This window comes from Danio aesculapii, chromosome 13 (genome assembly GCF_903798145.1).
Source record: "Danio aesculapii chromosome 13, fDanAes4.1, whole genome shotgun sequence".
Classification (NCBI taxonomy): domain Eukaryota; kingdom Metazoa; phylum Chordata; class Actinopteri; order Cypriniformes; family Danionidae; genus Danio; species Danio aesculapii.
In genome coordinates, this window is record NC_079447.1 from 24,583,986 (window position 1) to 24,603,344 (window position 19,359).

General features: G+C 36.0%; 1 protein-coding gene across 8 annotated transcripts in view; it reads right to left on the reverse strand.

The window, feature by feature from the left end:
- Nucleotides 1-19,359, reverse strand: part of ldb1a (LIM domain binding 1a) — a 36,864-nt gene that overhangs the window by 15,152 nt on the left and 2,353 nt on the right. For all 8 annotated transcript variants that reach the window (XM_056470495.1, XM_056470493.1, XM_056470494.1 and 5 more), the window contains one exon: nucleotides 17,519-17,619. In XM_056470495.1, coding sequence (XP_056326470.1) covers nucleotides 17,519-17,546 — 28 coding nt within the window. In that variant the 5' untranslated portion in view covers nucleotides 17,547-17,619. The remainder of the gene's footprint in view (nucleotides 1-17,518; nucleotides 17,620-19,359) is intronic.

Sequence of the window (19,359 nt, forward strand, 5' to 3'; positions counted from 1 at the left end):
GTGTTTTACGATATGCTGTAATGAATTTGAACATGCCTTGTTGTTCTTTTATCATGCATATGTAGACATTGCATGAAACATTAGGTCATGAAAATTTACTAGAAAGTCTTGGAAAAATCATGGAAAAGTCATGGAAAAGTCATGGAATTTTAGTAGTAAAAATGTGTCTGAATCCTGAAAGTAGGACACGCAGGCCAAAGTTGGCCCACTATCCCATCTGAGAAGAGAGTGAGAATGATGGAGAGGCGAATGCCTTTAAATGGTCATTTCTAATTCGACCTAACTTTTTTTGTTGATTTGTTTTATTGCCGAGCTACAAAAAAAGCCAACCAGGATTAAATGTTTCAATTAAATGTTGTAAATGATTCTTATATATGGCAGAAGAGGCAAAAACTCATGTAACTCCATTCTGTTATAAGTGAGATTGTTTTTGTTTTTACTGTAGTAAGTTCATTATAAATGTAAAATAAATTATGCTGTATTAGTTAATATAAAGCAATGTTTTCAAGTTATTTTTTAAATATTATTAAATAAATTAGTTCCCAGAGATGGGTTGTGGCTGGCATCCGCTGCGTAAAAACGTGCTGGATAAGTTGGTGCTTCATTCTGCTGTGGCGAACCCGGATTAATAAAGGGACTAAGCCGAAAAGAAAATGAATGAATGAATAAATACATTAGAAAATGACCCATGGCAGCTATGTTTACTTTCGACCCCCTTGCCTCAGACGAGTTTGATTTTTGGCCCTTTATAAAAAAGTTTGGACACTTCTGGTCTATAGTCATTGAATAAAGTCAAGAATTGAGAATCAATTCTAATAATGTATTGAATCGAAATGCAAGCAAGTCAGAATCTGATCAAATTCAATACCCAGATCTTTAAATATATAATGTTTGTGTTTTTATATGTATATATTTTTTAGTGTCCCATTTAAAAACTTAATTAGTTATAACTAGAATTTTAGAAGTTTCAGCCACGTACTGTGTATGTATATGCCACATTCCACCAAACCAGACACAACTGTCAAATGTCGTCACTGTCAATGCCAAACAATGCCATGTTTACACTCGGTATTAATGTTTTTGTAGATCTGATCACATTGCTGCTTAAATAGGGACTAAAGCATTTGAGTTATTCCACTTGCAACCATTACCACAGGTATAAATGCATTTGATAGGACAATCGGAATGAATGCTCATAGTCAAATGCATTCAAATAGCTGCAAAAAAATAATAATAATAAACACCTCTCAACCTGCTGACCTAACATCTAAAGGTCATGGGACATGTAGCTGAAGCATGATAGTCAGATTTATACTTTGCCATCTGAAATTTTCCATTGTCAATAAGATTTAAAGATAAAAAGCACAATATTCTCTTGCTAATCCTGATTCTAACACAAATTGGCATATACACAAACTGATATTAGCATACTTTTGCAGTCAGAGTAGAACTGAAAGCTGCTGCCCTTAGTATTTAGTTGTCTCCTTTTTTAAAGAACCATTTTAGGGTCAAAATTATCAGCCCCTTTAAGCTATATTTTTTCGATCGTCTACAGAACAAACCAGCATTATACAATAATTGCCTAATTACCCTAACCTGCCTAGTTAACCTAATTAGCCTTTTAATGTCACTTTAAGTTGTATAGAAGTGTCTTGAAAAATATCTAGTAAATATTATTTACTGTCATCATGGCAAAGTTGTTAGAGATAAGTTATTAAAACTATTATGTTTAGAAATGTGTTGAAAAAAATCTTCTCTCCGTTAAACAGAAATTGGGGAAAAAATAAACAGGGGGCTTATATTTCAGGGGGTTAATAATTCTGACTTCAACTGTATATACTTTGTTTTAAATGCAATTATATTGTAGAGTAAATAAGCTATTGATCTGACTGGCTCTTATCAAAACTTGCAGCAAAAGGATGTTGGATCTGTGCTTGTAAATATATGAAACGTCTCAATCCTGCTTATGGAGATCCGGTTCCAGATCCAATAAATAACTGAAAGTTACAGGCAGGTGTTGATGCAGTTATGGAAATTATTTCTGTAGCAAGCACATTAATCACCTTTAAAAAAATGAAAACTCCATTCTCCTGTGTTCACGGGCAATAAAATATGCAAATTCTGTCATGCTGAACTTTTGCCATTGATACTTTATTTTCATAGAGAAAGTCAGTGTTTTTCATACCGAAAAAAACACAAATACTGTCTGACCTATTAATTAAGTGGGATAGGAATACCAGTTTGATAAAATAAATTGTTTAGCCCCAAATTGAAAAACTGCCACTATTTACTTACTACTATATATATATATATATATTTTTTTTTTTTCAGGTAAATGAAGATGTAGGTTATACATGTGTTAATTACAGAGCTCCTCTATTAAAACATAAGAAAAGAAAAAACTACAAGTTCTGAAAGAGATCAAGCCTCAACCAGGTAATAAAATGTAACTCAAAAGTAACATAACACATTACTTAACATAAAAGTAACTAAATAACGCAACTAGTTACTTTTTTGGGGAGTAACTCAATATCGTAATGCATTACTTTCTATGGTAATAAATAACTTTCCTCAACATGGCAGATCAAAGTCAATCAAATTAAAGAAGGCAGAAAGGGGGTAATTTCTTTAAATAAAAAGACAATTAACACCCATCTAACTAACAAATTAACTTACTCAAATAAAAAAGTAAAACTGATCCCACCTCAACTTTGGGTTCATTGTCTTTTTTTTTTTTATCCCTGCTTTAAAAACATAAACAATGCAAACATCATTAAATGTCTTATGTTTAAATGCCTATAGTATTAACATTTTGTAACATATCCATATACACTTAATCCGTAACATCTTGGTTTAAATGAAGTCTCTGTAAGCTTGGTCTCTAGTGTTGAGTTCTACTGTTGAAAATATAAGATCGCTAAAAATATGTCCCAAAACACAGTTCACCCAAAAATCATTTACTCACACTCGTGGTTGTAAATCTTTATGAATCTCTTTCTTCTGTCGAACTCAAAACAAGATATATTTTTAAAAATGTTAGGAAAAATTGACATGGCATCCATAGTTGGAGATCAATGTCTGTTTGTTTTCCCCAACATCTTCCTTTGTGTTCAACAAAGGAAAGAAACAAGTTTGGAACAGGAGGATGAGTAAATGATGAAGTAATTTTCATTTGAGGTGAACTTTTAATGGGAAAACATTTGTGGTTTTTATAGTGGAAACCATTTGAACTTATGTTAAGTTTTCTACTGTTTTCATCAACTGCGATAATAAAAAGCACAAAATCAAGTGACCCAAAGAATGTACAATTGATTAAAGGTCAAACAAGCGCATAATCAATTCATCATAATTTGCTGTGGGTCACATGAAGGCACGTGTGACGGTCAGGCCCATAAACACCTTCAAAACGGAACAACATCGCCCTCTGGTGTTATGAACGTGCATAGACCCCAAATCTGAGGTCCCTGGACCTTATCTCTTCACGTACGAGCGGGTGCAGCCATTGAAATCTTTTTGTCTTTGAGACTTCCGGTTACTTACAATGATATTTAGACGTTAAAAAACGACTCGTTTTTTTACTTTTACATTATTATACTTTTTATGTACACTACCTGACAAATGTCTTGTTGCCTATTCAAGATTAAGGAACAACAAATAATAACTTGACTTCTAGTTGATCATTTGGTATCAGAAGTGGCTTATATGAAAGGCAAAGGCCCATGGATTACGCTTACTTTACCAAAATACAATATGATCATGCGTTGATTTTTAATTATTTAATTAAAACAGTAAGGTCTGACTTTGCTTTGACAAAAGTCTTGTCACTTAACAGAAATGAGCTCCCATGACTCCCATGAGCTTGGAGGAGTGCATCCATACATCTCTGCTATTTCAAGACTAAAACCCCACTTATTTAAGATGGCTTTTAATACTTAATTTTATCTGCACTATTGCTGTTTATATTTTTTTATATTATTTCTTTTGTTATTTTTATTTTTACGGTGTCCTTGAGTTGCCAGAAAGGCACCTTTAAATAAAAATGTATTATTATTACTATTATTATTATGACTCAAATAACTTATTAATAAAGTCATCTGGAACGGCAAAGAAAGTGTTCTTGCAGGACTCCCAGAGTTCATCAAGATTATTTGGCTTCATCTTTACTGCCTCCTCCATCTTACCCCAGACATGCTCAATAATGTTCATCTCTGGTGATTGGGCAGGCCAATCCAGGAGCACCTTGACCTTTGATGTGGAGGCTGAAGTATGAGGAGCGCTATCCTGCTGAAGAATTTGCCCTCTCCTGTGGTTTTTAATGTAATGGGCAACACAAATGTCTTGAATTCGCAGGCTGTTGGTGTTGTCATCCACTTTGCAGATCTCTCACACACCCCCATACTGAATTAAACCCTAAATCATGATTTTTTCCTTCACCAAACTTGACTGATTTCTGTGAGAATCTTGGGTCCATGCTGGTTTAAATATGTCTTCTGCAGTATTTGTGATGATTGAGATGCAGTACAACAGATGATTCGTCAGAAAATTCTTCTGCCACTTTTCCAAATGATCAACTAAAAGTCCAGTTATTATTTGTTGCTCTTACAACTGGGATCAACGACAAGACTTTTGTCAGGTAGTGTAGTCATAAACACATTTGTTTGTAGAGCGAGTAGTTTGACCGTTTTCTACTGCTTATTATTCCACGTAGTCATTTCTCCCATAGGCAACTGAATTGGAAGTTCTAAAACAACCTCAAAAGCAAGCCCATGCACTTCCACATCTGAGTATAAGGTCAATAGCAGAGGTGCTCGAATTCAGTCCTGGAGGGCCGATGACCTGCAGAGTTTAGCTCAAACTTGCTACAACACTCCTGACAGGAATTTTCTATACCAGGAAAGAGCTCGAAATTGGCTGATTCAGATGTGTCTGTTTGGGGTGGGAGCTAAAATCTGTAGCACACTGACCCTCCAGGACCGAGTTTGGACAACCCTATAGTATTTCTTTGACCTACAGCACAAATCTAAAAACAAGAGCCAACTTCACAAAAGCCCATGAATGTGTTAGAGGAACTAATGAGGATTATTTAACTTGCCACATCAAATCAAAATGACTGCTACCCCAACATGGGTATATTTAAAAATATCAGAAGATTTATGGATCTAATAAGCCGAACACATCCTAAACAAAAGGATTATAACTAAGCTTCCACTGGGGGACTCTTGCAGAATTCATTTATGGGTCGTTTATGAACGTCCTTCATCCGCAGCAGTAAAGCGCTTCTCATATCAACTCCTCTGATTTGAATGAAGCATTGCCTCTATGGGGGAAAAAAACTCCATCCTCCACCGCCATGCCTGACAAAATATCTCTCTCTCTCTCTCTCCCCGATGAGGCCTCCGCTTCCCTCACTGTGCTCCAGGGGCTCTTTGTTATGCCAGTGCCTCGTCTCTCCCAAACACAGGCACAGGAGGAGCTGTTCACCCAGGAGCTCACAGCTACACGGCTGGCGGAGCGCGATAATGCTCTGGCGACAGACCACATATGTGAGGGCCATACTAACTACTGTCAACGACTGACTGCAGTACAAATCATATCTAATGTCTGGCCTCCACTGAGGAATGTGCAGGAAAGCAATCTCATACACACAAAAGATATAGTCTGTCCTACTCGCTATAAATTTTTCATCAAATCTGTGTGATCAAACGCTTAGATCGAGATTGGGTTGGTATATTATGGTATGCATTAATAATTTGCCACAGTGGTGGAAGACCTGGGAATTGTATTTGGATTTTAATAGAATCTTATTTTAGTGTGTTTTTTTAAAAAGAGTTGTCAGTATTATTAAAAAATATTTTTCTGTCATATTTTACAGTATATACAGAAATGTTTCTTTAAAAATATATATGTAGGCTACTACCTTTTTTTTTTTTGAGGAAAACCGGTTTTATTTAAAGAGACAGTTAGCCCCAAAAACTAAGGGAGACCATTTTTGATTGTTTTTTCATTTGTTAAATGAAATTAAAGTTTTTAAGACATTAAAAAGAAAACATGTATATTGCAATTTAAATGACTTGTCAAGGATTTGTCAAATAAAAATGTTTTTGCTTTTAAAATTTTAATGACATTTTCAGTAAAAGCTATAATATCAAAATATTACTACAATTGTGAAATTTAATTTATTCCTTTTATTTCTACATTTTGGAAACCACCACTAGTATTTGATCCATCAGAAATAATTCTAACATGCTGATTCAATGCTAGCATTTCTTTTTATTACAGTATTATTTTTGAAAAATGATGTACACTAGCTGACGAAAGTCTTGTCTAATCTTGTCTAAAGATTTAGGAACAACAAATAATAACTTGACTTTCAGTTGATCATTTGGTATCAGAAGTGACTTACATGAAAGGCAAAGGCCTCTGGATTACACTTATTTTAGCAAAATAAAATATAATCATGCGTTGATTTTTTATTATTTAATTAGGACAGTAAGGTCTGCCTTTGCTTAGACAAAAGTCTTGTCACTTAACAGAAATAATGTACAGTCATGGTGCAGCGGAAAAAGAATTAATATTGTGTATGACTCCCATGAGCTTGGAGGACTGCATCCATACATCTCTGTAATGACTCAAATAACTTATTAATAAAGTCATCTGGAATGGCAAAGAAAGCGTTCTTGCAGGATCCAGAGTTCATCAAGATTCTTTGGATTTATATTCAACGCCTCCTCCATCTTACTCCAGACATTCTCAATAATGTTCATCTCTAGTGTGAGCACCTTGACCTTCTTTGCTTTCAGGAACTTTGATGTGGAGGCTGAAGTATGAGAAGGAGCGCTATCCTGCTAAAGAATTTGCCCTCTCCTGTGGTTTGTAATGTAATGGGCTGCACAAATGTTTTAATACCTCAGGCTGTTGATGTTGCTATACACTCTGGAGATCTCTTGCATGCCCCCATACTGAATGTAACTCCAAACCTTGATTTTTCCTTCACCAAACTTGACTGATTTCTAAAAGAATCTTGGGTCCATGCGGGTTCCAATAGGTCTTTGCAGTATTTGTGATGATTGGGATGCAGTTCTACAGATGATTTGTCAGAAAAACTAGAAGTCAAGTTATTATTTGTTGCTCTTACAATTTGGATCGATGACCAGGCTTTTGTCAGGTACTCTTTTTTTGCGGAAACCACTTTTTTTTTATTATCTGATGATTGTAAATTAAAACAAAACACAATATTTCTGAAAAAGAAGTATTTTTTGTAACCTCACAAATAATGCATCCTTGTCAAGTTGTGGCCCTGGACGAACCAGTCATAAAGATATATCTTTGGAAAGTTTATACAACATCTGAAAGTTTAATATGTTAAAGTTAATAAGCTTTTCATTGATGCAAGCTTATGATATGGTGTCTGGGTGAGATTCAACTATTTAAAAATCTGGAATCCAAGGGTTTAAAAAATACTTAATTAAAATACTTTTTTAATACCCTTTAAAGTTGTCCAGAAAGTTTTTAGCAATATAGATTTTTTAAAAATATACACACATACATACATACATAAATACATACATACATATACACACACACACACACACACACACACACACACACACACACACTATATATGTATATATATATATATATATATATATATATATATATATATATATATATATATATATATATATATATATATATATATATATATATATATATAGTACAAATGGAAGATTATCTTTTACAATAATTCTAATGATTGTTGTAGCATACACGAAAAATCAATAATATTGGCTCAAACAATGTATTTTTTTGGTTTTGTAATAAGTAATAAATAATAATAATAAAATAATAAAAACTCACTTGACCTCAAATATTACTCCCCTATACTAAAGTAATGCACACACTTCAAAAGCCTGCAGATGAGGATGCTCAGACAACCCAGCAGGGATCAAACTCTTCAGCCTTTCTAAAGCTCATGCTCTACAGGTGATTTCTTGCTTTTCATCCCAAACCTCTCATTACCACCTAAAAGTCTTACACGCATTTGATTGCCAGAGACGTATGCAAAGCTAAGTGAACCCACTGGTGGATTAAATTGACTGGCTTTTTTGTTGCAAGCATCTCTTTAAGCCGTTAAATGAAACAGCTTGGAAACACGCGTTGTGCTACTGTGAGAGGAAATAAGATGAGGGCTCTGAAATACCCACATTTAAGGCAAGAGACTGCAGGTGAATCAGGTAAAAAGTGACAAATAGCAATGGCCATAATTAGCCAGTTGATTGATAACGTTAAGAATTGCAAACTTTTTGATTGACAAGTTTTGTAAAATGTTTTTAAATATGCAAATGAGGCATTCTTTAATTTAATTTTAGATGTATTTATGCACATTTCTAGCACAAAAATCTAAGCATGAAGTAATTTTGGTTAACTATTTTTCCACTCCATAATTCAGAAAATACAGCAAAATGTCAGAAGTTTATTTATTTATTTATTAAATTGATTTATAGCATAAAAATGTGAAAATAATTAGGAAACCAAACAGAAAAACTATAAAACTTTTATTTTTAAGACTGTAAGTGCTGCTGAAAGGGATATTTTTAGCTCAGTGCAGGAGAAAAAAATATCTAATTTAGAGAAAATTCGACATTTTATTAAATATTTTACATTTTATAATATGTAATAATTTATATTTTTAATGATTCTTTAAAGAATAATGTTCAAATACAAAGGCAATTATCTAAAAATGAGATCTTTGTAAATTTAGTGTCATTTATGTTAACAGTTATGATGCATTAGTAAATGTTGAACTATGATTAATAAACCCAGATAGCAAAATTCATGTGGCTCAAATCCGGCCCGCATACCACATGGAATGATGGCACTTGGGAGGTATGCTCCTGTTTGCCAGATCTGGGCCACAATTAGCCAATAGTATTTGGATGCAGCCTTTATGATGCAAGCTGAGATTGCATCACTCAGCGATGACGAGTAATTTTAGGTAATTTGGGTGGGGTTAGGTGGGGTTAGGTGAGCACATTAAAAAGCATTGGATGCAACCCAGATTGCACTGCACCAGGTCTGCATCCAGACCCCTCTCCAATTAACCCATAGCAATACCACATATATCAGCCAGAATTCAACCAAATGAATCAGAACTGACCCTATTCTGGGCCATCGTTTGCTTTTATTTTGGCCCAGATCTGGCCCACACCAGACACTTACATCTGACCCACATAGCCAGAGCTTACTGTGACGAATATTTGCCAAAAGTGGCCCACATATGCCTTAAGATAACTGGACCACATTTGTCATATCACATCTGGGCCACTTTAGGCTCACAGCCACATTAGCTAGATCTTACTGAGCCAAATATTTGCCAAAAGTGACCCACATATGTCTTAAGATAACTGGGTCACATTTGTCATACCACATCTGGGCCACTTTAAGCTCACAGCCACATTAGCCAGAGCTTACGGTGCTGAATATTTGCCAAAAGTGGCCCACATATGTCTTAAGATAACTGGGCCACATTTGTCAAATCACATCTGAGCCACTTTAGGCTCACAGCCACATTAGCTAGAGCTTACTGTGCCAAATATTTGCCAAAAGTGGCCCACATTTGTCTTAAGATAACTGGGTCACATTTGTCATACCACATCTGGGCCACTTTAAGCTCACAGCCACATTAGCCAGAGCTTACGGTGCTGAATATTTGCCAAAATTGGCCCACATATGTCTTAAGATAACTGGGCCACATTTGTCAAATCACATCTGAGCCACTTTAGGCTCACAGCCACATTAGCTAGAGCTTACTGTGCCAAATATTTGCCAAAAGTGGCCCACATATATCTTAAGATAACTGGGTCACATTTGTCATATCACATCTGGGCCACTTTAGGTTCACGGCCCCATTAGCCAGAGCTTACTGTGCTGAATATTTGCCAAAAGTGCCCCACATATGTCTTAAGATAACTGGGCCACATTTGTCAAATCACATCTGAGCCACTTTAGGCTCACAGCCACATTAGCTAGAGCTTACTGTGCCAAATATTTGCCAAAAGTGGCCCACATATATCTTAAGATAACTGGGTCACATTTGTCATATCACATCTGGGCCACTTTAGGTTCACGGCCCCATTAGCCAGAGCTTACTGTGCTGAATATTTGCCAAAAGTGCCCCACATATGTCTTAAGATAACTGGGCCACATTTGTAAAATCCCATCTGAGCCACTTTAGGCTCACAGCCACATTAGCTAGAGCTTACTGTGCCAAATATTTGCCAAAAGTGCCCCACATATGTCTTAAGATAATTGGGTCACATTTGTCATATCACATCTGGGCCACTTTAGGCTCACAGCCACATTAGCCAGAGCTTACTGTGCCAAATATTTGCCAAAAGTGGCCCACATGTGTTTTATAATAACTGGGCCACATTTGCACCTATACATGTGAGCCACTTTGGGTTTAGACCCGAATAAATGACTATGCCACGTTTTTGCCAACTGTGGCCCACATTTGTCCTCTGTCATTTGGGCCAAATTTACCATTTTCCACATGGGCCACATTAGGTTCAAATTCAGATTACATTTTGCCATAAGTGCCAAATCTTTGCCTTAAATGGCCCGTATATGAACTGGAATATTTAGCCCCCCTTTTGCCATTGTACAGGTGGGCCACCTTAGGCTCACATTCATTTTGTCTGAGCCGAAAGAAGATAACCAATGCCGCTTTACTGCCATAAGTGGCCCATATTTGTATGCTATCTGGGAATTCTCTATAAGTATTGCTCATAATTAGTTCATGTTAGTAAATACATTACCCAATAAAACCTTATGTGTAAAATATTTTTATATTGAAATCTATAGATGCAATTGGATAAATTTCGACGCTGAAAGAAAACACTTTATGAAAAGCCAATAGCCAAAATCTCTAATATGACAGGTGCATGTAAAAACAGTGCTTCGCCTGCAGTGTCTGGCTTTAACAAGTAAACTGTGAATATTCTCCCTGCTGCACTGCAGTGGTGGCTTATACAGTTAAAGATGTGGGCAAAGCAGTTAACCTCAGGTCGCTCCATAGGGACTGGACCAGCAATAAATACACTGAAAGTCACTTTGGATATGAATGTGTCTGATAAATGACTAATAAGTAACTGCGGTGTTTGTTGACTTTGTTGGCAAACACTCTATGCCGTCAGACATCAGTGTCAGACCTCAAAAAGCAGCAGGAGAAATACTTGATGAGAATGCAGAGAAAAATCAATGAGCAGTAAAACACACTGAGGAAAACACATTCGCTGTCATTGGGAATAAATCAGCTCTGGCACTTTTGCTGTTCACTATATAATACAAACATGCTCCAGGTATAGAGAGAGTGTATTCAGAGCGTGTTTCCCCCACAGGTTCGGGTCGCTGGAATTTATTGAGGTCTAGCAGCCACTGAGTTGGAAAACAGCTCATCCTCCCCACTCGACAAGATACAGACGCCATTGCTTTCTGCCTTTATTATTACTGCTGTCCTGAAAACCTACTCTTTCTTACATTAATAATAGGTATTTATGTGGACTTCAATTAAACACCCCTTGCAGTGCTTTACCTGTATCATGAGTAGAAACAAAATTATATTTACAAATTAATGATGAAAAGGGGGTTTGAATCATTTAAACAATATGGCCAAAAGAAATAATGACTATAAAATATTTTTACTATGATATATAGAAAATGTAGTAAAATCACCTGCCTGATATGCTGAATATGTCCCATGAATTTAAATATGGCTTTTTATCCTTTTCCCTGATTTGACACAATCTATATTATACAGCCCAAAGCGCTATAAAAATAAGGGTGAACTGACTTAAAATGTAATTCGATGTACCAAAATTATGTCAGGCATATTTTAAAAAAAAGAATCATTTATTGATATCATTTATTAAATGACTCTATTTAAAGATCCAAACACACCCCCAGAATACTAACTAACTATAACTTTAAACAATTTAAAATGTTTTAGTATAATGACTAATTATTAATTTATCTGAAACATTTCAAGTATGTTAAATACTTTATGCTTTTTCCTGCATTTTAGATGAGATAAATCTGGATATTATTGTTTTAGATGTTTCTGTCGATAAATCTTACTGCATCCTCAAAACACCAGTAGGAGGCAACAAAGGATCGTCTGCATAAATGACTCGTTTGAACATCCGTTAAATAAATCTTCAAAACAAAATTGAATACTAAAGTAAATAAGCAAATTATCCTTCTTCGCTTTTTCACTCCTATCATTTTTGTACTACAAGCATTAATAGTATGGTTGCTTGCTTCTCCGACTTCACAGAAAGATTCATTCGCTCATTCATGTTGGAACAACGTCACTAGTACCTTTGTTGCTGGCTTCGTTTGGAAATAATTTCGAAGGCGCTGCAAAAAGACCCAAGACTCTGGTAATACTGTGTCTAAAATGTCCCTAAAAGCTTACGTAGTATTTTTCTCTTGATATTCAATTACTATCCCTTAAACTACTACCAAAATATAGTTTGTGATTATTGGCCTTACGTTACTTGTGGAAAACAAACTTTACCGCGACTCTGTTATATTGTGTGAGAAAATATATTATTATTATTATGTCAATTGTATTAAACTATATTTAGACGGATAAACAGCAGCACAAAAGTACAAAATATTCACGATATTCATGACGAGAAAAACAAAATAATCTTTTTTAATGGTCAGAATGCACATAAGCAATGGTCTCTGTTGATCTCTATGGGATATATGCACACGGACTTTTAATTTCAGCCAGCAGCCAGCCTCAGCGATTCCGGTGAACTGTCTTTGCATTATAAAATTGCACGTTAAGGTCTGATTTCTTTTTAAAAAATCAGTGATCTTCACTGCCTGATATATATACAATATAAAGTGGGCCTCAGACCGGATAAGAAGCACTGCGTTAAATTCCATTATGCCCCGAAATGTCTTTATAACATGACAGTTTATTTTACAGCGGTATTTTCAATGGAGTTTCTGCACTCACCTGCTGATCCTGGTCTTTCACGGTTTACGCTTGAACAACTAAATAAATGCTTACGTCTATTTAACGGAATGTATTGTGATTACATTACAACATCTATGCTGTAAAAGGAACCTTATGAAATTGAAAATAGTCACATTAAGCTTTCACCGGAATTGGCTGAAAAACACTAGTTGTGCTTATACCCCATTGGTAATTTGTTGTCTTCTATTTGTTGTTTAAAACACATCAGAACCAATAAAATGTAGCTATTGTTGTTTTATATTGTATTTATGGTGGATAAAATTAGACCTTTAGTGAAGGTTTCTGTTACTTGATGGAAGGATTCACATAGAAATGAACTTGCCAATATAATAAATGTGGTTGAAAACGACTGCATTTAAATAGTTAAATAATATGCTAACCTGTTGACTTTAAACCAAATTAAATTCTGCATTACTAGAGTACATTTTTGTGTATGTGTTAAAATTATGCATTTAATATCTTACATTAACATACAGATTTTGAATGTTCTATCATTTTGCATTACGAATGCTGTTCTGTAACTGCATATTTGTAATAAATGTGCTTTCAGATGTTCTGGAGATCCACTTTTAGCAGCCATTTGATCTCAGCAGGACCTCAGTCAGAAAACTCCTGGAAAGGTAACAGCCTCTCATCATAAGCCTCTGCACAATTGCACAAACAGTGAATCACATGCTTAAGTTGAATAGTATAGAGGTACTAAAATAAACACTAGTGATGCTTACCCTACCAAGCAAGCACCATTAATAAATCTTCCCTCAGTCCATAAAATTATGTGTCCTTTTTGTTCAGGCAGCGCATCGATTCTTTCAGTGGTGGAGTTGCGCAGCTGGCAAATGCCAGCTCTCATCTAATATTCCCTCACCATCACTGACACGTGACATAACGAGTTCTAACATCCCCGTCTAATGCTGACAAGTTGAGGGGAGCTGATTTCTGCACAGGAAGCCATTTTGTTCTAGCTCTGTGTAATGAGACAGATCCGTGAGAGGGGGGAGATGTTGCGCACACGCACCCGAAACGCACCATGCACAGCCGGGAGAGGCTAAATAAGCGCAGCTTCTCTTAACTCGACTGGCACACCCTAAACCTTTTGCTGTTGTGCAACTTGAAACAGGCTTGCATTGTGACCAAGGCTGCTATTTTAGCTTTGCTTAAAGTCATTTCCTTCTAATCAAGGGGCCATGTGACTTTCTGCATGAGGTAACAGGACACATGCTGATATTGAGCGCTCGTGGGTGAGAGGCACAGATTCAGAGCTCAGTATCATGTAAATAGCTTGCGCTTGGTTTGGGTTGTTATCTAGCTTAAACAAAGCTATAAAAGAGGCCATTAAAAGTGTGCAATCCAATATACATCCACAAATCCAGACAGGAAAATCACGGCGGCCCGCTGTACATGCAGCCCACATGAGCACTGGAATGTAAACAAACCAGACTTCAAACGAAACCTGTGTCTAGGGGAGGGACGGGTGCTGTAAGCACAGATTGCACCGTGTTTCTGACAGAGGTGAACATCACGAGCAGGTTTTTACAGTGCTCCTCTGCCTTTTATGAAACAGCATAGAGACCCCACAAAAGCAAGAAAGAGCAGTCTCTTGTGCTCCGCTTCAGTCTCTTTCTTCTCTTCGCTCTCTTTCCCGCCTCCCTCCTCAACACAAAAAAGGAAAGCAATCAGACAGGACACATGGAAATTTCCATGACTACGCTTGTAAAAATGTACCCTTGTGACTTGATTTTAAACAAACGCTATGTGCCAAATTTGAGCTTGTTTATCAGTGGGGCTGCCAGAGAGGCTTTTGTGGCTGAGATAAAATCTTGACTCGAGAGTGTCTGCAGAAACTGCTTGCCTTGTGTTTATGGCACCGAAACAATCCTTGCACTGGTCCAAACTTGCCTCTATGCCATTCACCCTGCTTTTATTCTTTATCACAGTGAGCGGGAGGACAGACATTATGTTCCTTGTAATTGCGATTATCTTTCCATGATGCCACAGATCTCAAGAACATGAAGTTTAGTACTTGGAAACTCCTATAGAGCAAACATATGGACTCTATTAAAAACGTATTTGAGTGATCCAGAGACTGTAACTTGTGAGAGGGAAAGACTGGGTCAGAAACAAGGGTGCCTTGTGCCTGGTGGTATAAATTTGTCTTCTCTATTTAGGCGAATGCGCACACTGGCCTCCACAGCAAAGTCAACATACACTACATTGCTGCTTCCAGCAAGCTTGACCACACTTCAACAAGCTACTCACATTCAATATAGGTCCAACAAAGGTAACCTTTGGACTTCCCAAAAGGTTAAGAATGAGGAAAATAGCTTTAAATCTTCACCTTGTTACTCGTAACGCCTTTACACGTAGAGTAACTATGTTACTACTACATAGGTGTCATGAAAAGTCATGTCATCATTGATCAGACCAAAGTTCAATTGCATGTGGACCAACTCAAGAGGCACCACTAAATTCTTAGTCAAGAGATGCTGTCCAAGAGTAACGTGTATGATTTGTTTTAGCTCAATTTAAACTGAATAAATCTTTATTTTAAAATCAAGCATTTGGTTTGTATGAAGCATGTAAATATAGACTTATTTGCATTAGATATATAAATATATTAAACAGTTATATGTAAGTATACATAATATAATTATATAAAATATTAAAATATACATGTATTAAAATACATATGTAGGCAATAGGGGTGGCACGGTGGCTTAGTGGTTAGCACTGTCGCCTCACAGCAAGAAAGCCGCTGGGTCGAGCCACCAGTTGGAGTTTGCATGTTCTCCCCTTGTTAACGTGGGTTTGCTCCGGGTGCTCCGGTTTCCCCCACAGTCCAAAGACATGCGTTATGGGTGAATTGAATAAACTAAATTGGCCATAGTGTACAGTGCTTAGCATAATTGAGTACACCCCATTTTGGAAATATTTTTATGCATTTCTCAGTGAATATAGTCAATGTGTTTTGGTGCATTTAAACAAAACAGATTTATTAAACAGATATATTTATTAAATTGGATTTTTACTCACCAAACATATTGAGAAATTGAAAGATAATACAATTAAATTCAAGCAGAATATTGCAAAAACAAATTACAATCTACAAAATTTCAACTAAATTTTTACATTTTTTTGCTTCTCTTGATTTTTTCTCTTTTTAAAATTTGTATTTAATATTTTTCCAAAACATAAATTTGGCTGTACTAGTTTTTGGACCGTTATCGTGAGTTATTTTGTTAGATAAGCTCCAGATTTGGTTTCAGTACTGACTAATCTAATGTATATGCACAACTATAATATTGTATAGCTTCCTAATAAAATATGAATTAAAAAGATAAATTTGTAAGGGGTGTACTTATATATGCTGAGCATTGTATGAGTGTAAATGTGAAAGTGTATGGGTGTTTCCCAGTGCTGGGTTGCAGCTGGAAGGGCATCCGCTGTGTAAAACATGCTGGATAAGTTGGCGATTCATTCCACTGTGGCGACCCCTATGAATAAAGAGACTAAGCCGAAGGAAAATGAATGAATGAATAAATGAATGTAAGCAATAAGCATATAAAATATAGGTTAAATAAATTCATTAATAAAAATTTGTATTTATAATAAATATTACAAATAAATATGTATTTCTAAATATAAATAAAATGTTTACATATTTAAATGTAAATAATAAATAAAATGTATGCCCGTCACTGATTTATATCCCTGTTCAATTCCTCTTTTAAAAAATAAATAAATTAGTTGTGACAGATGTTTAAGATTTCACTGTTCAACAGTCTCAAAGCAAGAACGTTTGCCAAAAAAACAAAACAAGCGTAGTGCATTTGGTTTCAAAATGCCTTCAACATGTGAAAAATATTCACAATGCAGATGCATGAATTTGTGTCGGAAGTTTTTCCATTACTGAAACAATCCTTCATATAATTCATTGCCATCACCACAAATGGCCAACCAATGGCTGAAATTGTTTTCAGAACCTGATTCATGAAAGAAAAAACAACAACAAAGAGAATATGTTTTTCATAACCGTCAGAAACTGCCACAGTGTTCTGCTCAGTCAAAAAGCCTGTACTTGTTTCTCTATGCAAAGCGCTTTAAGATGTGCGCGGAGGCTGACGTCATATGAGAAAGAAAAGCGCTCCACGCAACCATTCGCAGCAGTCAGAGAGCCTATTCAAGTCACAGCACTGTTAAGGAAGTCTGCGCTCTGAGATGGTGTACATAGTTCTTGCACAAACACATACATGCCATTACATGCAGGAATAAAACTCACAACTGAAATAGTAAAATAAATGTCCAATGCAACACATGATCAAAGCTGTATGCAACATAAAACACAAGAGAAAGTCTTTTAGGTATAGTCCTCTCTCTCTCTTTCATTTCCCCCTCCAAAAAAAGCCATGCTGTTTCGCAACTCCTGCCTGAAGCTGTTCATGCAGAGAAGGTGAAATTTAAAGCTCTTACCTGGGCAAGCGCAACCTCCAACAGACATCTTCTCACATGTTTGGCACTGCTCTTAATGAAATGGTGTTGTTCAGTCCACGCACTGTTAGCATGGGCTTCTTCTGAGAAATAGAAACAGGCAGAAAGGGGTGGGGAGTCAGCAGGAGGAGGGCACAAAAAAATCAAAATGTAGAAACAAGAGCTCAGAGAAGCAGGAAGTAGGAATTACACTCCTGCTCGACACTGCGCCCAGGTTCATTAATATGCAAATTGCAATACTTGTGGGAGGGAGAAAATATGAGTGTGTGTGTGTGAGACACAGGAGAGGATCAGAGAGGGAGGGAGAGCATTGTCAAAGTGACCTGTGAGGCACATTTTAGAGCACATTGGCCATGTGATGCTGTGCTTTTTTTCTCTCTATGTCCGTGTATTGCCTATTTTTGCCTTGTGCTGCTAACAGAGATAAACAGAGGCAGCCAGAGCCCAGAGGCATGGAGTCATTACCGCCTAGTGGAGCTGCGACACACTGCATAAACACACACTCTCACACACACGCACGCACGCACGCACACACACACACACACACACACACACACACACACACACACACACACACACACACACACACACAGGCACAAGTACAGCATGCCCTCCTGATGCTCCCTGGGGTCGAACTGCTGCACACACACTCGGTTTGTCTTCTCCTCATACAGCTGTACTTCTCTTTGCTTGGTTTGTATATTCAAGTAAGCGATGCTTTTATATGCATTGTTTTTTCTTTGATACTTTCTTTGATAAAAAAAAATTAATAACTGGGAAGAGATGCAAAACATGTTCGGAATCATCAGTTTTCATCAGTTTGAATCATCAGTTTTTTCTGACAAAATGTTATATTTATGAGAATCAGCAAATATTAGGGATATTATATTATTGAGTGTTTTGTTTCATAAATATACTGTATATATACACACACACACACACACACACACACACACACACACACACACACACACACACACACACACACACACACACACACACACACACAATTGAAGTCAGAATTATTAGCCCCCCTTTGATTTTTTTTTTTTCTTTTTTAAATATTTCCCAAATTATGTTTGGGAAGGAAATTTTCACAGTATGTCTGATAATAATAAAAGAATGTTTTATTTGTTTTATTTCGGCTAGAATAAAAGCAGCTTTTAATTCTTTTAAAAAACAATTTTAAGGTCAAAATTATTAGCCCCTTAAGCTATATATATTTTTTATTTTTTTAGTCTACAGAACAAACCATCATTATACAATAACTTGCCTGATTACCCTAACCTGCATAGTTAACCTAATTAAACTAGTTAAGCCTTTAAACGTCACTTTAAGCTGCTTAGAAGTGTCTTGAAAAATATCTAGTAAAATATTATTTACTGTCATCATGGCAAAGATAAAATAAATAAGTTATTAGAAATGAGTTAGTAAAACTGTTATGTTTAGAAATGTGTTAAAAAAATCTTCCCTTCGTTAAACAGAAATTGTGGCCTAATAAAACTGTGTGCATATATATATATATATATATATATATATATATATATATATATATATATATATATATATATATATATATATATATATATGATATAATTAAAATTAATTGTCTCTTTGGTGCACTGCGATGCAGACGCAGACAAGTCGGTATTGATTCAGTAATAGATAGATCCTAACCGGTTATTATGTACTGATGTCATTTATAACATATCCGCTATGGAGCGGTAGAATATAGTGTAGTAATATAGAATATAGGCTATAGTGAGGAAGGCAAGTGCGAGTAATTAAAACATGGAAACTCTGCACAATTCACTTCTTGATTG